The 25,321-nt window shown below is 39.6% G+C and overlaps 1 protein-coding gene across 9 annotated transcripts in view; it reads left to right on the top strand.

Moving 5' to 3' along the window:
- The window catches only part of LOC142600499 (uncharacterized), a 292,390-nt gene that overhangs the window by 10,109 nt on the left and 256,960 nt on the right, over positions 1 to 25,321 (top strand). For all 9 annotated transcript variants that reach the window (XM_075745329.1, XM_075745332.1, XM_075745330.1 and 6 more), the window contains exon 2: positions 18,313 to 18,396. In XM_075745329.1, coding sequence (XP_075601444.1) covers positions 18,313 to 18,396 — 84 coding nt within the window. The remainder of the gene's footprint in view (positions 1 to 18,312; positions 18,397 to 25,321) is intronic.

Here is a 25,321-nt window from a genome sequence, read left to right as displayed (position 1 = left end):
TTGTGCTTCACTGAGCTTGAGGGGAGAGTGAACGTGCAGCATTCAAAATCCATATGCTGAACCTGAGCTGGGCTGTTTTGGATGAGGAAGCTGTACAATAGCAGCAAAATGAACTTATTTTCCCCTTGGAAACTTTTTTACAGTTGGAGTAGAAGTTTGTTGGGCATATTAGACAGGTAAAACTCCAGGTTTACACTTATAGGGTGTTCATCTAACAGTGTATGCTTGTAATCTATGACTGATGTTTTGTGTATAAAAGTTTGTTTACATGGAGACTCCAGAAGATGTCACTGGCAAAAGGACCCAGATTTGCAAAGGTACTTAGAGTTGTTGCTTGCTCTTTTCAGGATGGATCTGATTCACTGTAAGTGCAAGACGACCTGGTAGAAAAGGTTCAGATTTCCTCACTACTCTCATAAATGAAAGATTACTGTGTTGGTGAAAGGTTGAATCAGGATCTAGGAAATAGTTCCTCATGATAGAGATGGGGGGGGGGGGAAATCAATTCCTCCTATTCATAACTTTTCCCTTGAACTCTTGATGATGTAGTTAAAGTGAGACTTTATATTCAGCAACTCTTAGTTCAGGGTCAGCATGAAAAAGCAGTCAGCCTCTTTCACTCATTAATTCCTGGACTGTTTCACTGTTCCATACTTTAAGTCTTCGTAAGAAATTATTTGGTTTCATTTCATACTCTATTATAACTCATAGTTTGAGGTTTTTAAAAATAATTCTCCTGGCCAAGTGCGGATTGTTAACTCTTACGTAATGCTTCACTGACGTAGTAGCAAGATTTTTTCCAGCGTTGCTGAATGGGTCATTGTTAACATTTCAGGGAGGATTTGCATTTTATACCATGACTCTTGTATAGCTGGGTTATAATATTAGCAATACTACCTCAATATGCCATCTTGATATTTCACGAGTTTAATTTAAAAAATGAGTTGAATGTCTACTGTAGCTGGGTTATGAGTTTCTCCATAATTTTCATTCCATGAATCACTGAAACGAGCCTCAACTTGGTATGAATGATCTACCTGCCGCTTGCTTATAAAGACATCACTGGCGCTGTTTCAGCGGTTATGCTCAAGGGTTTAGCTGGAACATTTTGCCACTCAAAAAAAACACCTGGCTGCCAGAGTTTTGACGCTTGTTAGCCAGTATTTTTGGAAAGTCCTGAGCAACTAAGAATGATCTAGTCTCATTACAGCCTGTAACGATTCCTCGATCTGCCAACCATGACAATCTGTATGTATTTCTGGATGTTCCACAGTTTTATGAAAATTTTACTCCTAAGTGAGAGGCTCTTCAGCTTGATTTTATAAAAATCTACGTTCAAGTAAGCTGTATTCTTCTGTTGTAACTGATCTTTTGGTTTACAACTTGAACTCTGCCTTAGAAGATCTCTGGCTAGTAGTTCTCATTCTCGTTTCTTTCACTTCTCTTTCGTGGGTATTTTTCCAAATTAAGTGAAAGTCAGATTTCTCACTTTGTTTCAAATCCATTTTTTTTTCCCCTGTAAGGGACTTACCCTACCTGCAGACTTGCCTTTTATATCCAAGGAAACCAAATGCAACATGAGTGAAAGGCCACATGAATTGTAGCTGTGAAAATCTCAGCAAAGTCAAGCCAAATTATTATGTTTCTTACTTGTCTGGACAACCAAGGTTTGCCTATGCTGGACTACTTTTCTTTTTACACTAATTGCCTTAAATTACCTGAATGCCAATTTACTCAAGGCAATTAACGCATCTCTAAAAGCTAGTCTGGGTAGATTTATTTCAGGATAAGAATCCTTGTGCTCCAAGTAAGTAAGGGCCAAGAAAAAAGCTTGAGTGTTTTGAAAATATCTAGTCTAGTTTAAAAATAAAATAATTTTTTTAAAAAAGCAGTTGATTGGCAGTAAGTTAACCTATTTACTGGCATAAACCCTAGAACCATTTCTAGATTAGGAAAGAAAGTTTTTTTTTTTCCCCAATGTATTAAAAAAAAAAAGGGAGGGGGGGAACCCAAAAACCCCCTATGCCTTTTCTCCAGCAAACACTAAGCTAATCCAGGTATTTACTCCGAGTAATGTTATATATCCAGAATAAAGTTACAATTTATAACCAAGCTATGAAGAACAGGGGTGGGAAAGTGGCAAAATGGTTGCCAGTTTTCCAGATCAGATTTAAAACTTACATGAAGAAAAATAGGTTAAAAAAACCCCCACAAAAAACCTCCCCAAACCTCATACCCTTTAACATGTCTCATGCTAGACAAAGGGTTCATAGTTGGAGCTGGGGGGGGGGGGGGCGGGGGGGGAGAAAGCTCAAAATTCATAAAAGTCACTGAATTGTAACTGTAGTTAGATATAAAAACCTGGTTATAGTCAGTATAGCATTCTATAGGTCTGCTGGGAGGGCCCATGAATTGGTGCATGCAAAGGTCTTTGACATCAGTTCTGTGCTATTGAGACTTACGAAGGGAGATCTGGCTGTTTGCTGGGGCTAGTTCTGTCCTGTGCAGTGCAAGCTCAAGACAACTTGTGAAGCAGGGCAAGAAATAAAAATACTTTTTTTTCAATACAACTGCCAAGGCAAGATCATTCCATACAGGAGGAACAAGTTTCATGTTTAAAGAAGCTTGAGAGTTCTACTGCTATTGTGTTATAAAACTTGAAAGCACAGATGGGAGTTTGGGAAGCAGAAAGGGAGACAAGAGGAGAAACAGGCAGAAAATATGGTTAAGAGATCACAAAATATGCCTGCCTCGCTGGCTTTTTTTCTGTAGTTTTATGAATTAAAACCTGACTGAGAAAAGTATGTGGGCATCTGTGTGGCTTCAGCTACATAATCTTCCACTGTCAACAGTGAGAAAGAGTAGAAAAAATGCGCAATAAATCCAAGCCCTAAAGGAAGCTGCTGATTATATGGTGACTTATGCCAAGTTTATCCTACATCAGCACCCTAAACTGACCGTTACCTTGATGGGACAAGAAGCAAAGACTCAACTGTTCTGGTTTGGGGTCCCTTATTGCTATTGGACATCTAATTTCACAAATGGAAGTGCTTTTTGAGGACTTGTAAACCTCATTCATGTGTCAGGGTCAAGAATTTCAGGCTTAAGCCCCTGATGTTAGTCCCCGAGTCCCTGTCAAGGAGCTAGGTGTACAAAAGTGCTTGTCAGCCTTTGTTCATGAAGCTGGAACTTAGGAGTCTGTATTTTCCTGTAGGGACAAGTGTAGGTTCTCCATAGTTAAAAATTTGAGTTTTGAAATGAAGCTGAAAACTGCTTTAAAAGAACTGCCTCTTCCAAAAGCACTGCCTCCATGCAGTATGACAGTTTTGGGGAAATAATGTCACATTATCTACCCAAAGAAGAAGGCACTCTACAATATCACTGGCATCATCAGCCTAAATTTGGGGTGATGTTCTGGCACTTCTCGTAACTGCCGTGGGTGGGTATCACAGTCACTTTGCAACCACAAGATGCTGTATCTTCTGGCCAGGCCTCATGTGCACCAGCAGAGCAGTGTGGTGAGCCTGCATTGCTCATGTCTGCACTGTACTTGGCACAGGGGTTACACGGAGGGCAGCTGCCTCCAGTCTCTTTGCTCCCTTTGTTAACTAACTACTGAATCCAATACAAAAAATAAACAAACAAAAGTGTGGTGGGAGAGCTAGATGAGAGAACTGTGTGAAGCAGCAGCCCTCCAAACTCAATTCTGGTTTTATCATGTTTTTTCATAGTGACAAGGCTGTGGTTTGTCCATTTAGTTTGCATTCAGGGAAGGATATTCAGCAAAGGACCTTTCCTTCTGTCTTACTGACATCCATGACAATTTAAGGCTGAGCTGTGGAACTGAACTTTCCTTTACAAAAGCAGATTAAAACCAGCAAACAGCTTAGTCAGCAAACCACAGTTACTTATTCCACAAAGAGGAGTCAAGTACAATTCAAGCAAGCTAACCGCAGCCTTGGACACCTGATCATATGAGTCCGGGAAATGTAAAAATCGATGTTCCAAAACAGAAGAATCGAGCTGTGATCAATGGAGCACTGTTCAGACTTTGGCTCATCTACCCCTGCAAATCCTATTTGAAAAACCTTCTTATGCTTTTAAATGGAGAAACTGAAGATGCACTGTAGGAGGGAGGCTCATGGGCAGTTTTCTGTGTCCTTTAGAGGAAGTATACCTGCAATTGCTTTGCTCTGGATACTAGTTAACATGAGTTACTGTTTCTATCCATGCTGTCTGTATGTTAGAGGCTTTTTGGACTTGGGCTTCCTTTGTCAGGATACTTTTATGGTATCTAAATTTCTATCAATTTTTTGAGCTATAGGTGTTTTGCATCATATAATTAAATCAAGAAATCACTAGGCAGGTTTGTCAGAAGGATGTCACACCACTTTAATTAAGCTCAGTCTGAGGCAGTTCAGACTTCATAAATATCTGTTTCTCTCTGGGTCAATTCTAATGCTTAATCCTGGCTTTAGCAAAGATTTATGCCAGGTCCCTTGTACCTGCTCTTGTAATGACAGAGGTAGGTTTGGGGGTTTTTTGGTGCGATGTCAGTGAAAATCCTGCTCTGAGTCTACAGCATAAAAAAGAAGTCAAAGCTCTATTAAAGCTGATTCCTCCCCCCACCCCATCTTCCCCCTTATGGAAGGGAAGCATCCTTCTGCTGCTTGATTGACGTCGCTGTTCTGGAGGGCAGCCCACACTGCTTGAACATGATCCTCGCAGTGCGGGGATGCACGCTAGATTTCTTCCCAGTTATGCAACATACTGGTTACGTGCCAAAGCAGGATAATCGTCGTTCACAGGGCCACAGAGGAAAACACCAGAAGTGTGAGGGCTAACCTGGGGGGGCACAGGGAGGCTAATTCAGGGTGGTCACTAGGTCTCTGTGGAACACCCAGAAGATGCCCAGGCAGGCTAACAGAGACACTGGCTGAGCCCAGCCCTTCTGGTTTCCTTCCAGAGGGTTTCCTTTTTGTCTTCCCCCCCCCCCCCCCGCCCCCGAAACAAATGAAAATGACTTTGCAAGTTAGGTGCCAAAGGCCATTTGTTTTGCTTTCTGTTGTATCCTCTACAACCTGTTCAGGCTACTGTAGAGTGCTGCTGGTAGGGTTTTTTGTTCATTTGTTTCTTTAATTGGGTTATTAGCTGACTAATGACTTCTTAGGTATTAATTAACATTTAAGAACTATATACACATCAGGAAAATGAAAAAACACATTTTAGGGCCATAAACATCAAAGTGTAACCTACAAATGGATTAAATGATTTCTACCTCTCATCAACCCTCTGATGATGAAGCCTGATTGAAAACTCACTGAAGCCAAAAGAACTTGTCCTTTCAAAGGCTGGGGATGGTTCCTCTGGATCAGGCAGGAGGGCATAGGAGCAGATTGCTCTTGATCTGAACAGCATATAGTGGTGGTCATTCAGAAATCACTTAGACGCATTCTGCCTAGAAATTACTTATACTCATTAGGCTAAAGTCCTACAGATCTGAGCCTTTTGCTGTAGCTAGAGGAAGAAAGGGGCTGGAAAGCTGCTGCAAACAGCCAACCTCATCATAGAAAAACTTGCGGCTGGAACAAGCGTATTGGCTTCCAGCTCTGCACCTTCTGCCTCCCTTTCTTATCCCTCATCACCAGGGGTGTATGGGGGTTTATGGTAGAGGCTGAATGGCAAAGAATGGCCAAGCACCGGTTCACCTTTTCGAAATCAGGGTGTAATTTGGAGCAACCAGCACCATCATGATGAGTAAGGCCCCAGGGTGTTTCTCTATGAAACCAAGGTTAAAAATACTCGCCTCCTTTCCAGTATTCATTTAGGTTAGCTATGTACATCTGAAGACTGAATTTTCTTGACCTTGATATAAAAGGCAAGCATGGATTTACCTGGGGGAAACTCAGAACTGTTTCCTCTGCAACACCCTGCCTACTAGGTCATTGGCAAGCTATGTCATCCTATCTGCTGTTTGATACCATGGTTTGCTCCAGCTCCACTAGCACTGTGTTACAACCTTCTGCTGTGGGAGTGCCTCCATCCACACTGTGGCTTACATCCTGCCCCTGAAAAAAAGATTAGTGTTGTCAGCTCCTTCAGCTTTCTTTTTATGATAGCGTCTCAGCAAGTTTATGCTGTCAGCTAGGTCACTTTCTTGTTGTGGGGCATGCTCTTTAAAGAACAGGACAACATCATGCAGTTGTAGAAGTAAAATAATCTGATGGGTTTTTTGATATTTGGTTATTATTCTTTTAGAAATTGGAGTATTTTGATTATTGTCATTTCATATCCTACATGTCATGTCTCAACACTGAGGAAGGAGAAAGCTTTTATTTCTTACTGATCTCTCTTGAGAAAATGTCTTCCTCTAGCTTCTAGTTTTCCTAATGAGATGGTGTCAAAAATACGTTATTTTTGGTCTTTGAAGGCTTGGAGATAATAAAAATACACTTTCTGTTTCAGGAACAAAATTCAGTACTTATATATGGATATGCCCTTCTTGCTTATCTGGCCTGCCCAAAGATAGATGTTCTGGGCTTTCTCCTGCTTTTCTGGGATTTGCCTCATTGCTAAGAAGGATGAGGTTCACCCAAGATGGCCTGCAGGATCAGGAAAGTTTACGTGCTTTTCCCACAAATTTACCAGAGAGAAATCAGACAGATAGGTGTAAACATTCAAACGTTGGTGAAATTGCACATTTATTTCCCACAGAAAGGGAAATTTCAGTGTAACTGTCCCTGATTTCTTGCTGCCTTCATTTCTATTCAACTTCAGTCTGAGGCAAAGAGCTTATTTTTGTTCTCCTGATGTTATCCAGCCGTGGATGTCCGTATCAACCAGTTTCAGAGCTGATGACATACATTTCATGGCAATTTGTTCCCATTGAAGATAGATTGCTGTTTCTGCTTTGTTCTGCTTTCACACGCTTGCTGGTACAGACTGGACAGTAGCCGAAGGGAGAACCCTGCTGTCCGTATTCAATATGTGGATAAGACCCTGCCTTTTACTCTCATGGTTATTGTAGGGAGTAGAGGAAGGTTGTCACCAGCTGAACTCAGCTGATATCCAGTGGTCTTCTGAACTCTGACAGTGTAAGGGATTCACTGTGCCTTAACAGTAACCAGTTTCAAAAAAGATAGTTACATTTGTTTGGTTTGTTTTCAACCTTGTCCAATTCTATTCTTTCTCCTGAAACTTCAGTGGTATTGTTTTACCTGTTGTCTTTTGCTCATCTGACAGCTTTGTGGAGCTGGACGATAGCACTATTCAGATTGCAAGGAGACATAATTCCTGCATTTTTAGAGGAAAAGAAAAATAGCCCATTCTGGCAGTGAGGTGCAGGGGATTGGCAGAGCACTAACACATTCAGTCAGTTCCACAACTCAGTTGGAGGCAACCCCAGTAATCCAAATTTTTGGGGATGCATGAACACCCTCCTTGCTCTGCAGTAACCCTGCATCTTACATTCCTATCTTTTTATCTTATCTGGCTTTCTCAGCATAACTCCTGGATTCCTCGTTTATTTCTTCTATGTCGCTCAGTTTTTAAAGTCATATTTTTTTCTTCATATTCTTTCCTCCTTGTTCTCAGAGGCCCATCTGTGGCAATGGGAGCCTCTGCAGAGTGCACTCTGTCCTCTCTCTTGAACTGCCTCGTGTCTTCTAGTGAGTGAAAGATGAGCTTTGTTTCCTGAGATTTATGCTGATGGGTTGATGCTACAGCACAGAACTGAAATGCCATTCCTGCTGTCTCTGTTCTTTTTCCTAAATTTAGGCAGTATATATTTATTCTGTCATCTTCTAATGGAAAGTAATCTCCAGGTAAAGTGCATGAGGAATTCTTGTTCACACTCCTTGCTCGCTTCATGCAGGGAGTAGAGAATCTCTCTCACTTTGTTTCTCTCCTCAGAACCCCAGTTTCTATTGGAAGGTTTCACTTCTGGTTCAAGTATTCTCCTTTCTTATTCAGACTGTGATGAATAGCTCCATGTATTGTATGTTTTTTACTTGCTTTAGCTTATGGAAATTACCTGAATAAGGATTTGTGATTGTTGATTTCTTTTGAACTATAATGGAAAGAAATTGTTGGTTTCTTTTGAACTATAATGAGAACTCTTCCTTAGTTCTTATTTCACATTCCTTTTACGCATAGCTCAATGATCTCACATCTATCAGGAGGCCCTTGGCAATTCTAAGTACCAGGAGTCTTCCCTGCCTTGCTGTCCTACTGATTTTTCTCATGCATGTTAAGTTTTTTCTCTGGAAACCCATACCATATAACAGAAGGTGGAAAGAAGGAATCTTTCTCATAGAGCTCAAGGATTCGTTTCTTCTTCTTCTCACTGTTGCCATTTGCATTTGCAACTGTTATAAAGGCTTAAGAAAAGGGTGTTTTGGTTTTGTTTGTTAAATGTTTTACTGTGTATAGCATTTGCTTTGCCAGGGACACAGTAATGTTCCAGTTTTGACATTCAAGGATCAGTTTGAGCTACTGTTCCAGATGCACAAGTGGAAAAAAATGTACCATTTAGGTTTGTCTCTGTAGCACAGCAGCCAGCGTAAAGGTGGGATGTAGTGCATTTTTTGGTTTTGGTTTGAGTTTTTTTGGTGTAGAATTTGCATGTGTAGGAAAAATAAATTGGCAGTAAGGCAGAAAATGCCATTGTGGTAGTGTATTTGTATTTAGCTTGGCAGAAAAAAGTAGTATCTCTTGCAGGTATTGTTGTGACACTGGGACAAACCTATTGTAGAATATAATTTGAATCGTTCTGGAGAGCATAGAAACAGCTGGCAAAATAGCCAAAGTCCATATTTTGCACTATGTAAATAGCTGCTCTGTTAGACCGAGTCTTTAGATAACGTTAACGTTATTCCTTATGAAATGAGACACTGAATTTCAAAGCAAGTGGGTGAAGAATTAAAAAATGCCTTTCGTTACATTCATTGGTGTGTTTATATGAACTACTTGGATGACAATGGCTGAAACAAATGCCTCTCACTTTCCAGAATCCGCCTGGACTTGGTTATTCTTCTCTTGCTAAGTAAGGAAATAAAGATTATATTGGAAAAGATAGAGAAAAGCAAATCCCCTTGTTCAATTTTTCCTGAATCTACTGAAAGAAATAATATTTGCTAAGCCAAGCATTTCTTCCAGATCTGTACATCTGAATCGTATCAGAGGTGATGGTTATAGAAAAGTGAAGGACTAGGGTTATTCAAATATCTTTGCTTGGTGTATTTTCTGACATGTCAACTTTACATCTATGATGGTATTTATTTCTTACCAAGCATTGCTTATAGGTGGATTTGATGATAACCTCCACTTCCTCAGCCTTCCTGAGATCAGTTGGTCCTAAGCTACCCTAACCTGGACCACTGCTCAGTCACCCTCACAATGAAAAAGTGGTCCCTGATGTTCAGTCTCTCCTGTGTTTCAGTTTGTGCACATCGCCTCTTCTCCTGTCACTGGAAACCACTGAAAAAAGCCCCTCTCTGTGTTCTTCTGAGGTACGCTGCTAGTTACTGACCTCCAGGTAGACTTCACACCACTGATCACGACCCTCTGAGCCTGGATGTTCAGCTAATTTTCAGTCCAGTTTACTGTCTGCTCATCTGGCCTATACTTCATCAGCTTCCATATGAGGACCTTATAGAAGAGAGTGTCAAAAGCTCTCGTGAAGTCAGGATAGACACTGTCGACTGCTCTCCCCTCATACTAAGCTAGTCAATTCATTCCGGAAGGTTATCAGGTTGGTCAAGCATGGCTTCCCCTTTGTAAATAAATGCTGACTAGTCCTGATTGCCTTCTTGTCCTCCATATGCCTGGAAATAGTTTCAAGCATTAGTTGTTCCGTGACCTTACCAGGGATTGAGGTGCAGCTGAACAGCCTGTAATTCCCTGGGTCTTCCTTCTTGTGCTTTTTGAAGACAGGAGTGATGTTTGCTTTCCTCCAGTCATTAGGCACTTGTCCCAGTGGCCATGATTGTTCAAAGATAATCAAGAGTGTCCTTGGAATCACATCTGCCTGCTCCCTCAGCACTTGTGGGTGCACCACATTAGGGCCCATGGATTTATATATGTCCAATTTGCCTAAGTATTCTCTGACCTAACCCTTATCCACCAAGGGTACGTCTTCCTTGCTTTAGACCTTTCCCCTGCTCTCTGGGGCCTGGGATCCCTGACTGTAAAGTCTTTGGTGAAGACTGAAGCAAAGGTGGCATTCAGTATTTCAACTTTTTCCAAGTCCTGTGTCACCAGGGTCTCTGTCCTATTCAGCAGCAGGCCCACATTTTCCCTAGTTTTTCTTTTGGTACTTGTGGACTTATAGAAGCCCTTCTTGCCTTTGACATTGCTTGCCAGGTTCCACTTCAGGTGGGCTTTCCTAACACAGTCTCTGCATGCTTGGACACTGTCTCTATATCCTCTCAGGTTGCTTGTCCCTACTTCCACCTTTTTATGCTTCCTTTTTATGTCTAAGCTTTGCCAAGAACATCTTGTTCCTCCATGCAGGCCTCCTGGTGCTTCTGTCAGGCTTGCTGCTTGTTGGGATGGACCACTCTTGAGCTTGGAGGAGGTGATTCTTGAATATTGGTAAGCTTTCTTGGACCCCTCTTCCATCCAGGGCGTTACCCCATGGGACTCTTTCAAGGAGATCACTGAAGAGGCCAAAGTCTACTCTCCTGTTGACCCACTACATAATCGCTAAGCCAGGCTATATGCTAGTGATCAGTATCAGGACTGGCTCTCATTTTGGCTGTGCCAGGCTGATCCAGCCCACCTTGAAGCAAGGATTTAGGACTCCTCCGTGCTGCTCCATCTTTCTGCCTTGAAATGAAGGGCCTGATCCAGCATGAGTTTGTCACCCCTGCTGTGTCTTCTGATGCTGCTCATGTCACACAAAGACATGGAATCACACAGGGACGCTGGCTAGAATAGATCCATGCTTCCATGAATTAACCAGTTGTGTGGGTTGACCTGTATGTGCTGGATGAAGGAAAGGAGAAGGAAGGGGAAAGAGGAAACGAGCAGTAGAGTAGTAGTATAAGTAATCCCTTACACAGGTACTGACAACCCCAATGTAAAATGAAATACAACTGATACCTTAAAGCTGGGGGTCTTGGCTCTTTTTTACACACACACCCCCACACACCCCCAATTGGCTTGACCATTCATGTTCATTTAGAAATACCACCCCTTTCTTTTCTGAATCACCCTGCTATAACTTTTTAATTGTCATAAGGCTGTCTGGACCTTGCTCACAAATTAGAATCAAATCTCTTTTCATTTTTTTCCAAGTCTTTTCTGAACCAGAAGTAATGAAAGTCATCTTATGTGGTCTGTTTTCCTGGCACTTTAACAGAAGGACAGAAATAGTGGAAATCTGAGAAGAATCATCTTTTGAGAAGTACTTGCTCATATATAGAGGTACTTACATAGTTTGTTCTGTTAGAAAATACACTAAGCAACGGTACTAGGACTCCTGCTAACCTTACTCCTTCACTTTCTAATAACCACTCTCAGTGGCAGGATTCAGATTTTAGATCTAAAAAATGACAATTAGCTCAAAGATTGCTAACTTTAGAATAAAGAGTACCACTTTAGAAATTTTAAAGAAAACTCTGTCTTCATTTTAGACTCAAAAGATTTGGTTAATCTGATTAATATTCTCATTCTCATCCAAACATTTGAGGGCTTACCTGAATCTAACATCAGTGCCTTCAAAGTTCCTAATTCATAGCAGAGCTAGGATGTAATGTCTCTTTTTTACTGGAAGTCTCTACAATATTATCAACAGCATAAGGTTATGATTAAGAAAATCAATTCAGTATTAAATCTGGATTTCTTGGCTTTAGTGGTTTAAGATACAAAACACACAAAAATTCTGTCTGATTCAGAAAATTTTCATTGATCTAAATTAAATGACTCAGAGAATTAATTTTCAGAGAAAAGAACAGGGCTTTATTAGTGCGAGACCTTCGAGTGCTTTGAAAATGTGGGTGAAAATTTTATTTCAACTTGACGCTGTACCTGAAGCTGGATTCTAAGTACATTCAAAGCCATAGGGTACTGATGAAATGAACTGTAATTGATTTTTTGGGATAGGTACTGAAAAAACAACTTCCTACTCCATACAGTAGGAACTGTTCTGGAAAGCTCTGTTAATAATAGTTAATAACAGACAGGCTGGAAGTGCTGAATTCAAACCTCTTCCAAGACAGCACAAAACTTCAGTTGCTCTGAACCATCTTATCCTGCCTTGGCTAAATCTCAGCTTCCCATGAGTGAAGGCTGTGGTGAGCAAGTAGAGCTGAAGCTTTCTCCTTTGGCCTACTGTCCTGTAACAACCTGCGAGAGCGGACACTGTCTAACTCAATTATTTGTGACCTGGGACTGATTTAATTCAGTTCTACAATGGCAGAGAACCAAGTGTCGGAGACCAACGAACTATTATTCCCACTGAAAAAGTACCCTTGTGTGGTATTATTATTTGAGGATGGACAGTGCCTGATTTTGAGCTGTGTAGCAAAGAGTCTGGCATGAATTTGGTCTGGATTTATTCAATCAATGATGTTGGCAAACTACAGAAATTGTTGCCATTTGTGTTTTATGAAGTGAAATGTAAAGGGCAATTAGTTTCGTACACAGATTCAAAATCTGGTTTGTTCTCTTTTAAGGATCCACGTGGGTTGTTTCAGGGCAAAGAGGATGTCTTCCTGAGATTGGCATATATATATAAAAAATGTATTGATTGTGGAAAAACACTAACAGCTGTAAAAATTTAATGGATTTTAAGTACCATATGATCTAGCTGTGGGAGAAATTTTCTACCAAATGTGAATGGAATTACATTAGGAAAAAATAACACTGAACATGTTAACTGTAATGAGCTTGCCATTGATTATTACAGCATGTTTCATTTTAAATAGGAAGTGGCATGGGAGAAGTGAAACAAACCAGTAGGAACACATCTAAGCCATTAAATGTTTTCGTTTTTTTCAGCCTGTCAAATTCATGCAATATGGTGGATGATCAAAAATCAGATGGGTTTGCATCATTAAATTAGAAATTACAGTCATACCCATGCAAATCTTTATCATCCACTTGACAAACAAAAATAAGTTGAAGGTTTTTTGTCTTTTAAAAAGTGCTTGTACTTTCCTGTTTTTTGTGTATTTTGGTGAAAGAGTTTGAACTGCTTCTTGATGCTGTTTGAAGCTGAAAACTGATGCAGACTTAAATAGCAGAGGCTGTTAGCCTTGGAGGCTCCTTCGGCTAAGGAGAAAATGAAAGGTGTATGTGATACATGGCAGGCCTCCCTGGAGCCACACTGTTGTGCACAAGGCTCCTAGTTCTGCAATTTAACAGTCTGAACACAATCCTAGATCTGTCCATTCAGAAAAGCATTTTAAGTATGTATTACATTGTCATTGAGTTTGTATATGGAACTGGATGTTTTGCCAAGTTGAAGCAGACTGTTTGAAGCAGACGTGAGGATTTGATCCTGTATTCATTGAAATCATCGCTAGTTCTCCTTCTGACTTCATTAGTGCAGAAGCTAGTGCTAAAATGTGCATTAACAAGGGTATGAGTACATTTGTAATCTTTATCTAAGGAAAGAAAAAAAAAACAGAACAATGTTTTCTGGTTTTTTGGAGGTTTTTTATGCTACTTCTGCAAAGTGCTTCTCTAAGGTGATGTTAGCTTTTTTATGCATTAGCTTAAACCAGTGGTTCACCCTCAACATATGAACATTGAAATGTGAGTAGCAAGGGCTGATAAATGTGACTTTCACCATTGGTTGCCTTGCACTTTCTCTTTGCACAACCTTTCGAGAACTTTCTGAACTACCAAATAGCTTGTGGGTGGTCTTATTCAGCCAAAGCGCTACTGCGATATGGTAGCTGCAAAGAGAATTTAGTGGAACTTGTGCACACCAGTGAAAAGTAAATCAAATACTAGTGACATCCTCTTAAGAGACAATGCATTTAATTTGTGAAATGTTTTCACCATTACAACTAAATAATAATAATAATAATAAACTTCAGAAATCCTAGATTCTTAAGTAACCCAATCCCACTGCATTGGGCAGTGTGAGAGTTAGTGATTATGTGGTTTGACCCTCATATGGTACATCAATCATGGCAATGTTCTTCCCCTTTGCGTCCAAGTGAAACCGCTACTTCCCACGCAACATGTCATTACCATCACAATAGGATCTGCTTGGTAATAGCATTTGGAAGAGATCCTTCACTTTAAAGCACTGTTTGAAATCAAAGCTCCCTTCCTGTTGCAACGTAGCTTTAAAACAGACTTCTAGTGATCCTGGAAAATACAATGCTCTTTTTCTTTACCCTCTTCAGTTCTGATTCCATTCATTGCCTTTTGGCTACTTTTTTTTTTTTAACCGGAAAACCAGAAAAGAGGTTTTCCAGATCTTGAAATAATATTAAATTCTAAATTTCAGAGGGGAAAAAAGAAGAATTTTCCAATTGACATTTGTCTGTGTGATTTTGAAACCTCCATAGTATGCCCTTTAATTGAAACCATCCAACAAACTGCAACAATCTTCAAGTGTTGTTCAAATTACTAACTCGAAAAAGAATTAAATAATAAAATGCTACTTTTATAAAGTAGCATTATAAAGACTGGAGAGAAGTAAGCTGAAAAAAAAGAAAAATTCAGACAACACACTAACTCCACCTACTGCGGTAAACAGTAGCAAATGATATTCACTTACAGTCTTCACTGTTTGCCAACAAATTGGGCAAGGATTCCATTTTCTTCCCTTAATTTTAAATACTGAGTCATTAATTGCTAAGATGTGTTCTCTCTCACATATTCAAAGGCTAACATTGCAAAAGAAGATAGTTTACTCTTATGTCTTGATCTTTTAGTATACATTGCTGCTGTTTTTTGGCTATTATCTAACCAAGAGTATTAGAAGTGCACCCAGCACTATGTTATGTGGGAGGTCCACATAACATAATGGAAATAGTTATCCTTCTTAATTAAAAAGGATAAATATTTCCCTCCTTGCTCATGTGACAGCTGTTCTCCTAAGAAGGATAAAATCCCCATTGGGCTTTTGGGACAACCTAGCTGGAGGGAATCATTTGTCTATTTAGGAGGGAGAGGGCTTGCCTGAGGACATGCAAGTTGTGTCATGATTTAAAGCTGTGTCAGCCTGATTCCCAGCTGGAGTGGATGCTGCAGGTCAGGGCCCTCTTCTGAGAATATCCAATCCCTGTGTGTTCACATAAAGCTTCCCCACCAAATTATCTGTTGGAGCAGAGGAGAGAGAGAGATGGCTTAGGATAGTAGAAGCTGCTGTTAATTTTCACAGCTATATATTAGAACTGCAAAATCAGCTTATAAATGGAATGTGAACTGGCCTGGTCACCTGTCACTTGCCTATCTTCTCCACATGGTGGTTACTGAATTTTAATGCTGAATTATTGGTTTGTTTTTTTCTTGGAGTCCTTCAAGGTGATACCCAGGTTAGTGGGTGCTACAGTAGACAAATTAGGGTTGGTGAAAGTGCAGACTTCTTTACCTAGGCCCATATCTGAAAAAGATGCATGCCATGACAAGATGTACCTGCAGAATAAAAAGGATCGGAGCATAAAACCCATATCCAGTTGTGTTTATAGCTATAGTTAGTGTTTTTTGCTACTTCTCTCTTTCAGTAAGTATGTATTCATGGGCCTGTCTCCATGATGGGGTACTTTTTTTTGGTCAGGTCCTGCTGGACAGCAGAATATGTGTCTACATGTGACACAAATAAGGAGCAAAGAGAAGGCAACAGTCTTTAGAATTGTTTTTTTGTCATTCCTACTAGCTATGCTGATTTCTTTCTTTGGTCCTAGGCCAGTGCTTTCTATAACCTAACTATCCTGAATGGAAGTAATGCATTACTGCATCCTCATATTTGCCAAATAATGATTTTCTATAGTTTCTAATAAAGATGAATGCTATATATTTCATGATTATTATCCAAAATTACTTGGATGCTTTTTACTTTATTTCTTCTAACAAATTAAAAGGGAGCTTACTTAGGAATTTGTTGTTAGCTATGAGTGTCTTTTCTATGCTAGAAAACCCTTCTATGACTACAAGTATGAAGCCTAAGAATAGGAGAGTGCTTCCTGAGGTCTTCCTAGAAGCATCATATGCTATGGGCTGGTGGGCTTCTATGGTCCCACATGATCTTATGGGTCTAGTAGTAGGAATTCTTTGTCAGCTTCTGCTGGGGAGGCAAGGAATGCTGACCAGGTCTAAACAAACTTCATTCATGTGCATGTTCTTTTTTGGGGTGTTTCTATTAAGTCAGTTAAGTTTTAATTTTCATAAATATAGTTATGGTCTTTGGGCAAAACATGTGGGCAGCCCACCTGTCCCTAATGGACCAGGGTCCATCAAGTTATTCACTATGGCCTACAGTCTGAAGCAAAGGATCCTTTGGCAAAGAAGGGTAGTTAAGAGAGATTTCTGGAAGAGACAGACTGTGTTTAGGAAATCTCTGTTGTTGCCAGGTCGGTGTACAGAAGTTGTATGTCATTATATCCTCTCAGAAAGGGCTGACAGCACTGTGGATGGGGAAGTGTGAACTTGCAGTCTGCAAACTCGTGAACTGAGAGTGCCAAGAAGCACAGCAAGTGGGAGAAGAAGGCATCAACGAGCTGCAGCAATTATGAATTCAACTAGCAGGAATGTCCAGGGGCCAGCACTGTTACTGGCAGCAGGTTTATGGGCAGCCTGGCTAGTGGGTGCTGATGGAGGGTGCGCTTAACAGAGTGGCTCTTGGGACTGTCTGACAGAAAACATGGTGTAAGCCCATAGCAGTGGAGGGCTTGGCCCTCAGGGGAGCTGGTCTAAGGGATTACCCTTAAAGAGCTTCAGGAGCAAAGCACTCTCTCTGTAAAGCTGTGAGAAGGCATAGCACCCAGGAAAAGAGGATGTACTGTTAGGGGCATCAGATGAATCTGCCCATTCATTGCATTCTTGGATATGAAATGGTGAGTGCTGCAGCTGGACAAGGAGCTATTTCAGCAGTTTTAGTACAGAGGCTATTGCTGGCGTGTTCTAGGGGAAAGATAGTATTGCCTATGGGATTGTTTAGGTTTTCCTAATCCATTTCCAAAATGTTTTTCTCCTCTTCCAGTACACGTCTCTTTATTTAAACCCATTTGTTTGACTTACTGCTTATAAATGGGGAAGTATGGCTCATTGAGTACCTTAGCAATATAATTTCATTGCCAGACTGCTGGATAATGGCTTGAGTGTTTTATTTTGAACCTTTCAAAACTCTGCTGCTATTGCCACAGCCCTGCTGCTTGCTAATCAGTGTCTGGCAGAAAGGTTAGGTTTGTGAAAAGACAGGTCAACAGTGGAGTGTGACTTGGGTAGTTTGTACCTCTTGCTGTTTTTCATTGAAGTTGCCTGGCATGGACAGACTGGCAGGGAAAAATTAACTGACCCAAAAAGGGGGTGAGCAGGGAGGTGATAGTCTGCTGATAGTGCTAAGTTAATTGGGGTATTCAGGGCAAGGCTGACTGAAGAATTGCAGAAAGATCTGACAAGACTGGATGACTGGTGAATAAAATGGTAGATTAAATTAAGTTTGGACAGAAATAAAGTGAGACATAGAGCAAAGAAAAAATAATCCTATCTTTACCTCAACTTAAGGACACTGGGCTAGTCAGACCTTTGGTCTAACCCAATAAATCACAGAATCACAGATTGGTAGGGGTTGGAAGGGACCTCAGGAGATCATCTAGTCCAACCTCCCTGCTAAAGCATGTAGAGCATGTTGCACAGGATTGCGTCCAGGTGGGTTTTGAATATCTCCAGAGAAGGAGGCTACACAACCTCTCTGGGCAGCCTGTTCCAGTGGTCTGTCACCCTCAGAGTAAAGAAGTTTTTTCCTTATATTGAGATGGAACTTCCTGTGTTCCAATTTGTGGAACAAACTTCTTCTCTTGGACATCTTTTTTTCCTTTTCCTGGCAATAGTAGTTTTACAAAGGCTGTCCCTTTAATACTTTGTAAGCCATGGGAATTCATAGCAATTTAAAAAAAGAAAAAAAAAAGTGCCATCTTCTGGGTCCATGAAGAGTCTTGCAGACTTCAGTAAAACTTCACAGAAAAACTTGTGCAAATCAACCTCTCCTTGCAGACCCTATTCTTGGTCTCTTCTGTGTGAGCCTCTTTGTGGGAGAGGGAAAGTGGGCCTGGGGGGAGCTTTTCCATGTCACATGTCTCAGTGTTTGTCTCTAGTAATTTATACAATTCTTCTTTCTTGTCCATTCAGAGGAGAGGAGAGAGAGATCAGTGTTTAAACCACAGTGAAACCCTGTGGGATACGGGCTACCTAGTTGTCTTCAGGTCTTCAAAAGTAAGAGTACTTGTGTACAACTGAGGTAGGGATACAGTCATGTTTATATGAACAGGCAGAGCAAAAGCCAATCCAAAAGCCACATAGTCCTCTAGGAGGTTTATAAGCTGAGAGTCAAAGTACATCACCTAACCCAGAGAGTACCATTTACACTGGCTTGTCTGGCCTGCTCAAAGAGGAGTTCGTACAGTTTGTGTTTCTCTGTGCTGATATTTTAGGACTCTCAGTTTAGTCTGGGTTGGAAAATTTGGGCTAGACTCTGCACTCTTAAAAAGAACACTCCAAACATTTCAAATGTCCAACCTTGAGTGCCATTTCCCTTCTCTAGGGAATGTTGTTTTCCTAGATACAAAGCTTAGCACGATCATAAATGTGGCAAACCACTAATGTTAAGATCGTATCTTTTATCTTTAAAAAATATTTTATAGCATTCTTAACAGCAGCAATTAATTCTACAGGATAGAATGCTTTATGACTTATTGCAGTCAGGAAGTGCTACACAACTTAATATATGACAGAATTTTCCAGCCACTTTGGTGTAGTTGGCTCCAATGCCTTATAATCATTAGTGGGATATGATAATTTGCTTCACAGTTTCTCTTAGATGGTTATGATTTTTTTTAAGTTCACCTGCTGTTTCTTTTTTGAGGGGAGTGATGGGAATTTCAGTATGTGGTGAACCAAAATTAATTTAGCATTTAATCTAAAGTAGTAACTGTTCCTTTGTAACATAAGCTTTCACTGATGCCTTCATAATAGATAAAATAGATAACCAATTTGTATCTGATGTAGACAAACAGAAAAAATTGATGACAAGTGGAAATGTGTTTCTAATTGTAGTGAGAGTTTGAATTGGCTTCAAGTTCTAATGTTTATGCAATATAAATTATTACAGAGGCCAAGGCATTGCCAGTAGCTGAACTTTCTATTATTGGATGGAAACTTAGCCATAGCACACAGCGAGTTGAATTTTTTATCTGTGCACATGCTCACATACACACAGAACTGCTGGGATAAAGTAAAGTCTGAACCTAGAAAGTTAGTCTAGATACAGTTTTATCTGTATCTAGAGATGTTTGAGTAAGCAGCGCTTGAGGAGTTCACACTTCTAGTAGCTCATTTCTGCCTCTTCCAGGAAGTGCTCTGCCTCCTCAAGTTACACCAATACATGTGTTGGCCGGACTAGCCTGCATATGGATCACTGAAAGTTTTCAGGGCAAAAGCCATTCTCCCCCACTTCAGTGAGCTTTGGATGTAGGATGGGATAAGGCACAAATAGAATAAATTACTTGTGGAGTATTTCAAAGGCAATAAAACTCTGCACATGTTTCTCCTGAACTGAGTACTATGACAAGAAGAAAATCCTGGTACTAAGTCACATGTGAATGTTAAACTAAAGTCTAAGCAATTTGGTACACTATAGAAATGTTTCAGGCAGTGAAAAGCCAGTTTTGTAGGTAGCATATATGGGGTCTATGCTCTGAACATCAGTGGGCATTTGGTGTTACCCTGAAGAGTCTGTCTCTTCCCTGAAAAATCAGAGATGGGAATGTTCATCTTGGAAAGATGTTGTGAGGTCTAATTATTATTTTCTGCAGAATCCTTTCCTGTTTGTGGCAGAGAACATACTAGGTAGGAAGCTAATTGTTTTTGAAATGCATAACCTTTGCTCCATGTCATGAATCCAGGTCCTACAGAGAGGATCAGAGACCTGAGTCTGATCAAAGAGATGATAAAATAAGATTTGCTCAAAGGGTTTTCACTGACAGATTTGAAGAATAATTAGTTTTTAAAAATTATAATTAACATCTACTAAATCCATTTACTTTGTTGTATTTCTTTGTACATGTATCTGAATGATTTCCAGTTTGTACTTATTTGTACTCATTTCCTATGATTGTCTTTTTAAGGCTGTAACTTCTTACTGCTTCTGAGCTGATGCTTCATTTTGGAAAGGTTTCTCTAGCAAAATGGAGAAATACTGGCTGAATTTAAGCACTATTTGTTGCTGTAAGGGCTTATACTTCACAAGCAATGTTGTTGCTGAAAAATAATCCGAATATAACAAACTTAACTGAACTTCCTATGTTGGGAGATTCTTGAGAAGTTGCTAACCTATTGCTATTCTATGATAAACTAGCAGAAAAAAAATTAAAATTATTGTAAGATATTGAAGTTTGACTGTGAAGAAGAAATACGTGGTTGAATTCTGCTGTTAGTGGCAGTAAATCATGTTAGGAATAGCAGTTGAAAAGGAAAAAATGGAAATGTCAAAAAGAAATATATCCAGCAAGCTAAAAAAGCTTTGGTGTACTCAAATGAATACTGGTATGTATGCCATCATACATAGACCCGTTCTTAATACCTATTTTGAGAGTATCGGTGTTTGCTGACTGTCAGCCCAGCACAGCGGACAAGCTCACAGGAAGAGATCTGTAAGACCCTGCCGCATGTGTTACCATACATATGTAATTGCACCACTGTGCACAGCTCACTGTTTAGCCTGGATAGCTCTTGTTAATGGGTGGTGGCAATATACACTTCTTTCTGCCAAGTCTGGCTAACCCCCTTGCATTTGGAGGGAAAGAATTATCAATTCATTGCTGAATGTTTATTAGGAATTATTCTCCATTAGGCACAGATAATACTTAAATACCTAGTTTCTCATTCTTGCATGTAATCACAAATGAGAAGAATTTCATAACCCTTAATGGTTGTTTACTAGCTATAGGAATGATAGAGGGAAAGCAAACTTTTTGTTGTTGTTTCAAACTACAAAGTGCAAGTAATACAGGATGTAAAAACAAACAAACAAACAAACAAACAAAAACCTACACACAAAAAAAAACAAACCAAAAAACCAACCCAACCTGAAACTGTTGTAAAGAATGTTGTTATACTCTCATATGTGTGTTTGGTCTTATCAACATCATTAAAACAGCTTACACAAATAAATGTATATTTTAAAAGAGGGAAGCATTGAGAAAGTACTTTTATGATTGATTACTTGGATTTGAGTGCATTGCCCATTAAAATTTGGTGTTGGTTTTACTTCTGCCACCCTAAAAATGCCTAACTTTGTAAACCAATGCATCACTTGGAGCCTGAGGTCTCCATTTTGACAATGAAGATAACATTGTCTTATTCTCAGCTTTCTTCTGTTTTCTTTTGACTGGTTTTTTAAGATGTTTTGGTTTTGCTAGCCTCTTATGGGACATAATCTTTTATTGCAATGTGAATATGCACAACTTGCATGGAGATCCTAATGAAGATTGACATCGCTAGGTATAAATGCAATATGAAAAATAAACACTAATTATTTGGATCTTTCTCATCCCCCTTCTACTTCAGTGGATCTTTTCTTTAATGGGCTTGTTTGCAATTTAAAGGGCTAAACAATGTAACAGAGTTTTGCCTTCTGGAATTTGGTTTTCTCTGCTATGTTTCTTGCTGTGGGGTTAAGGGAGCTGGTCAAGATAAGGTACTACAAAGCAACAGTTATTTGTACTTATATTTAAGACTTTTTAGGATGCTATTCAGGCCCCTTTGAATTTGGTGAGAATTCAATGGCAACACTCTCTCTGTTTTAATGGAGTGAGGAGTTCATTCTTCTTTCCAGTAACTTTACAGAACAGTTACTGGATTCCAGGAAAGAGCTTTACTTTTGTTAAATGTTTCAGCAGTGTTTCTCTCAATCCAGCAGTGTTTCTCTCTATATGAGGCTGAGTAAATGCTCAGAAAAGAAGCAAAATTTGACCTTCCAGTTAGCTGTGACAAGGAAAGCCATCTAAAAAATCATTCAGGAAGGGGGGAGAAGGTGAATCTCAGATATATCATAGATGTATTTTTTTCTTAATTTATAACAGACCACAATAATCTTACATTTTTTATACTTTTTTTCTTGTTCAAAAAAGTTTAGTGAGAACATGTGTAGTTTTGGCTGCATGTTGAGAGATAATTCACTGAGATGAATTATTGTTGTGTCTTCTAGTGAGATCACTACTCATAAGCTAGGGGATTAATATGTATTATCTAGCCAAAATCAAGCTTTTATGTATGGTATTTCCTTGTTTGAAGGGGGTGGGGGAGGAACCCCTGCCTCTGTAGCATTTCCAAAGTAGTTTGTTTTTCATGTTACAGCAGGAAGACCTACAAGAACTATCAACCACTTTTAGCCAAAAGCCGTCAAGTTCCTCCTGTGTTTTTTCACAACTGTGGTAAAAATCAGTCATTAAATAGAGCTCCAGAGAATATGAGGATCATCTGCACAGATCTTGTATTCTCTTTTCAACTCTGAGAGTAACCAAGGGATCTCCATACTTGACTTGCCACTTACTATTGCCAAGGCATGAACTGGGACCTTTGTAGGATGTACAAAGAGATCGATATGACCTTTGGGCTAAGACAAGGTGTATCATTATCAGAATATCTAATATAGCATTGTTCTAGGGTTATATACATACATATGTATGTATATTCATATGTACACATAAATGGAAGATAAATCCCCAGAAGTTCAACAGTCATGGATACCTTTGCAATCTCTTTATTGTTTTAATAAGGCAAACAGTTGATATCAGATATTCAAAAAGATAATTTTCTATCATAAAGTGGCAAGGGGGAGTGTGAAACTGTTCTTAAGAGCAACTAACAGCTAAATTCAGATCTGAATTCACCTTCAAGCTTAGAAAAAGAGGAGAGAGAAGCAAGGATGTTTTCACGTGTGTCAGACACTTAAGCTAAGGTCTCCTACACTTGCTTTATGCAAGTACTAAATAACTCTGTATTTTATAAATTAAGTAGGTGGACATGATGATAAGAAATTATTAACTGGCAGTTGGCAGGTGTACCTTATAAAGATGATGGAGAAGTACAGCCAATATAAGTCTTCTGCTGAATTTCACAACTCAAGCACGTAGGTGTGCACATGGACAAAATTAGTCGTTAAGTAGAAAAGTAGTAAGAGAATATAATATTATAAAATGTGTTGACTGTTCAACTTGCTTCTTGTTCCTTTTTGTTCTTGGGGTTGCAAAGCAGAATTGTGCTGATCTTTTGAGAAGTTTATGATCAATGATTGACACAAAACAAGTGGGACAAGGGCAAAGGTGCAGTTATGATTTGTAAGTACTTGATCAATTATGTAATACTTCATGGGGTAATTCGTGGTGACAAAAATACAAGTAACACTTTAGCTTTCAGGCAGCTGGAAGACAGTGCAAGGTGGGTGTGTGCCCTTCCTGCAGAGCAACTACCATGGGAAAGAAAGTTAAAGATGGAAGAGAAATACAAAAGTATATGCAGACAGTTTTGCCTGCTCCCTTGCTTTTCTTGCCTTAAAAGAGAAAGAAATAATAAAGCTTGTGTGTGTTACATGGGTATATTCAGCCATGAAAGTGGTTGCTTCTAGAGACTTCCAAACTAAAAAAAAAAAAAAAAAAAGAAAAATTGGTACCTTCTGAATATAAGCTGTAGCGTTTCAGTTGTTTTTTCCCCTGAACACTTACAGAGCACAGTAAGAAGAAAGTAAGCTTACTCTTCTCATTACGAGTAGGATCTTTTTTAATTTTTACCTTGTATTTCATAGAATCATAGAATGGTTTGGGTTGGAAGGGACCTTAAAGATCATCTAGTTCCAACCCCCCTGCTGCAGGCTGGGACAGCCTCCACTAGACCACGTTGCCCAAAGCCTCATTTGATGCAGTACTGATTTGTTTTCAGTTTTTTAGCCAAACTAGAGAAGTGTTTTGATTCAATTAACTTAGGTGGCTTTGTTTTGCTAAACTGGGGGGGCGGGAGGGGTGATGAAAAATGTTTTGTTTTCCCAAGCCTTTAAAATCTTTTTAATTGAACACTGGCAATTTTCTAAACAAAGATGTCACTTCAAAATGAAAACAGATGAGTTCATTAAAAAAAAAAAAGTTTAAGCTTTTCTGAAATTAAAAAAATCCACAATAATAAATTTACTACAATCACAATAAAACTTGTCTTGTAATAAAACTCCTTTTTTAGCAAAACATATAATAAAGCCGTCAAAAACTGCTCTACTTCTGTTTGGTTTTAGTTTCAACTCCTGGCTGACACCACCTCTTTTTTGCTAATTTCACTGTTGTTGAAAAGCTTCCTTGCCTTTTCATTTTCCCACTCTCACCTTTCTTTCCTCTTTGAGATCTTTTTTTTCCATGCTGCTTCTTGTAAATGCAAGTTCTCAAAGAATAATCAATGACGGTATTAAAGCAACCACAGAAAGTCTGTCAGCACTCAACAGCAGCACAACAGATATGCCTCTGTGTTAGCTTCCTCCTTCAGCTCGACCTGTCCATGAGCTAGAGTGAGAAGAATATGGTGACTCAGAAAGGACTCCTGGAAGGTCACTTGCAGGGTAAACCAAAGGAGCAAGTTAGTGAGCAAGTAATATCTTTCTTGAAAGGGTCTCAATCTCATTGTTTCCATTGTATTCAGCAGAGTACTGGCGTCTTTGTCTTCTGTACAATATCACATTATCCTTTCCCATCATATCAAGTTCACACCCTGCCAGGCAGCACAGAGCCGTCAGGCATCCTCTTCCGTCATAAGCAGAAGAGGGCGGAGGTATGTATTTCTAATTTCTGTTTGGAAAGATTTCCATGCTACAGTACCTATCTGTTATTTTGAGAAAATCCAAATCTAACAGTTTCTAAGAGGTGACCCCTCATAATAGTCCGGTTTCCCCATATTTTCTCTTGAGCTACACTACTCTGTACCTCAGGACTTCCCTGGGCTGCATTCCTAGTGGTGGTTAGGCCTGAGTTTAGCAAAGGGTTCCCATGACATTCATCTCTGTGGGAGGCCTGATGTGTGCAACACGATCACGTGAAAATAGCTAGACTTCAGGTATGGTGTGAAGAACAGCTTCAGTGCAGAGTCAAAGCAACAGATTTCAAGG

This window comes from Balearica regulorum, chromosome 2, assembly GCF_011004875.1.
Source record: "Balearica regulorum gibbericeps isolate bBalReg1 chromosome 2, bBalReg1.pri, whole genome shotgun sequence".
In the NCBI taxonomy this organism is placed as follows: Eukaryota; Metazoa; Chordata; class Aves; order Gruiformes; family Gruidae; genus Balearica; species Balearica regulorum.
The sequence above is the reverse complement of the archived record's forward strand: the minus strand, read 5'-3'. Positions and strand labels throughout refer to the sequence as shown.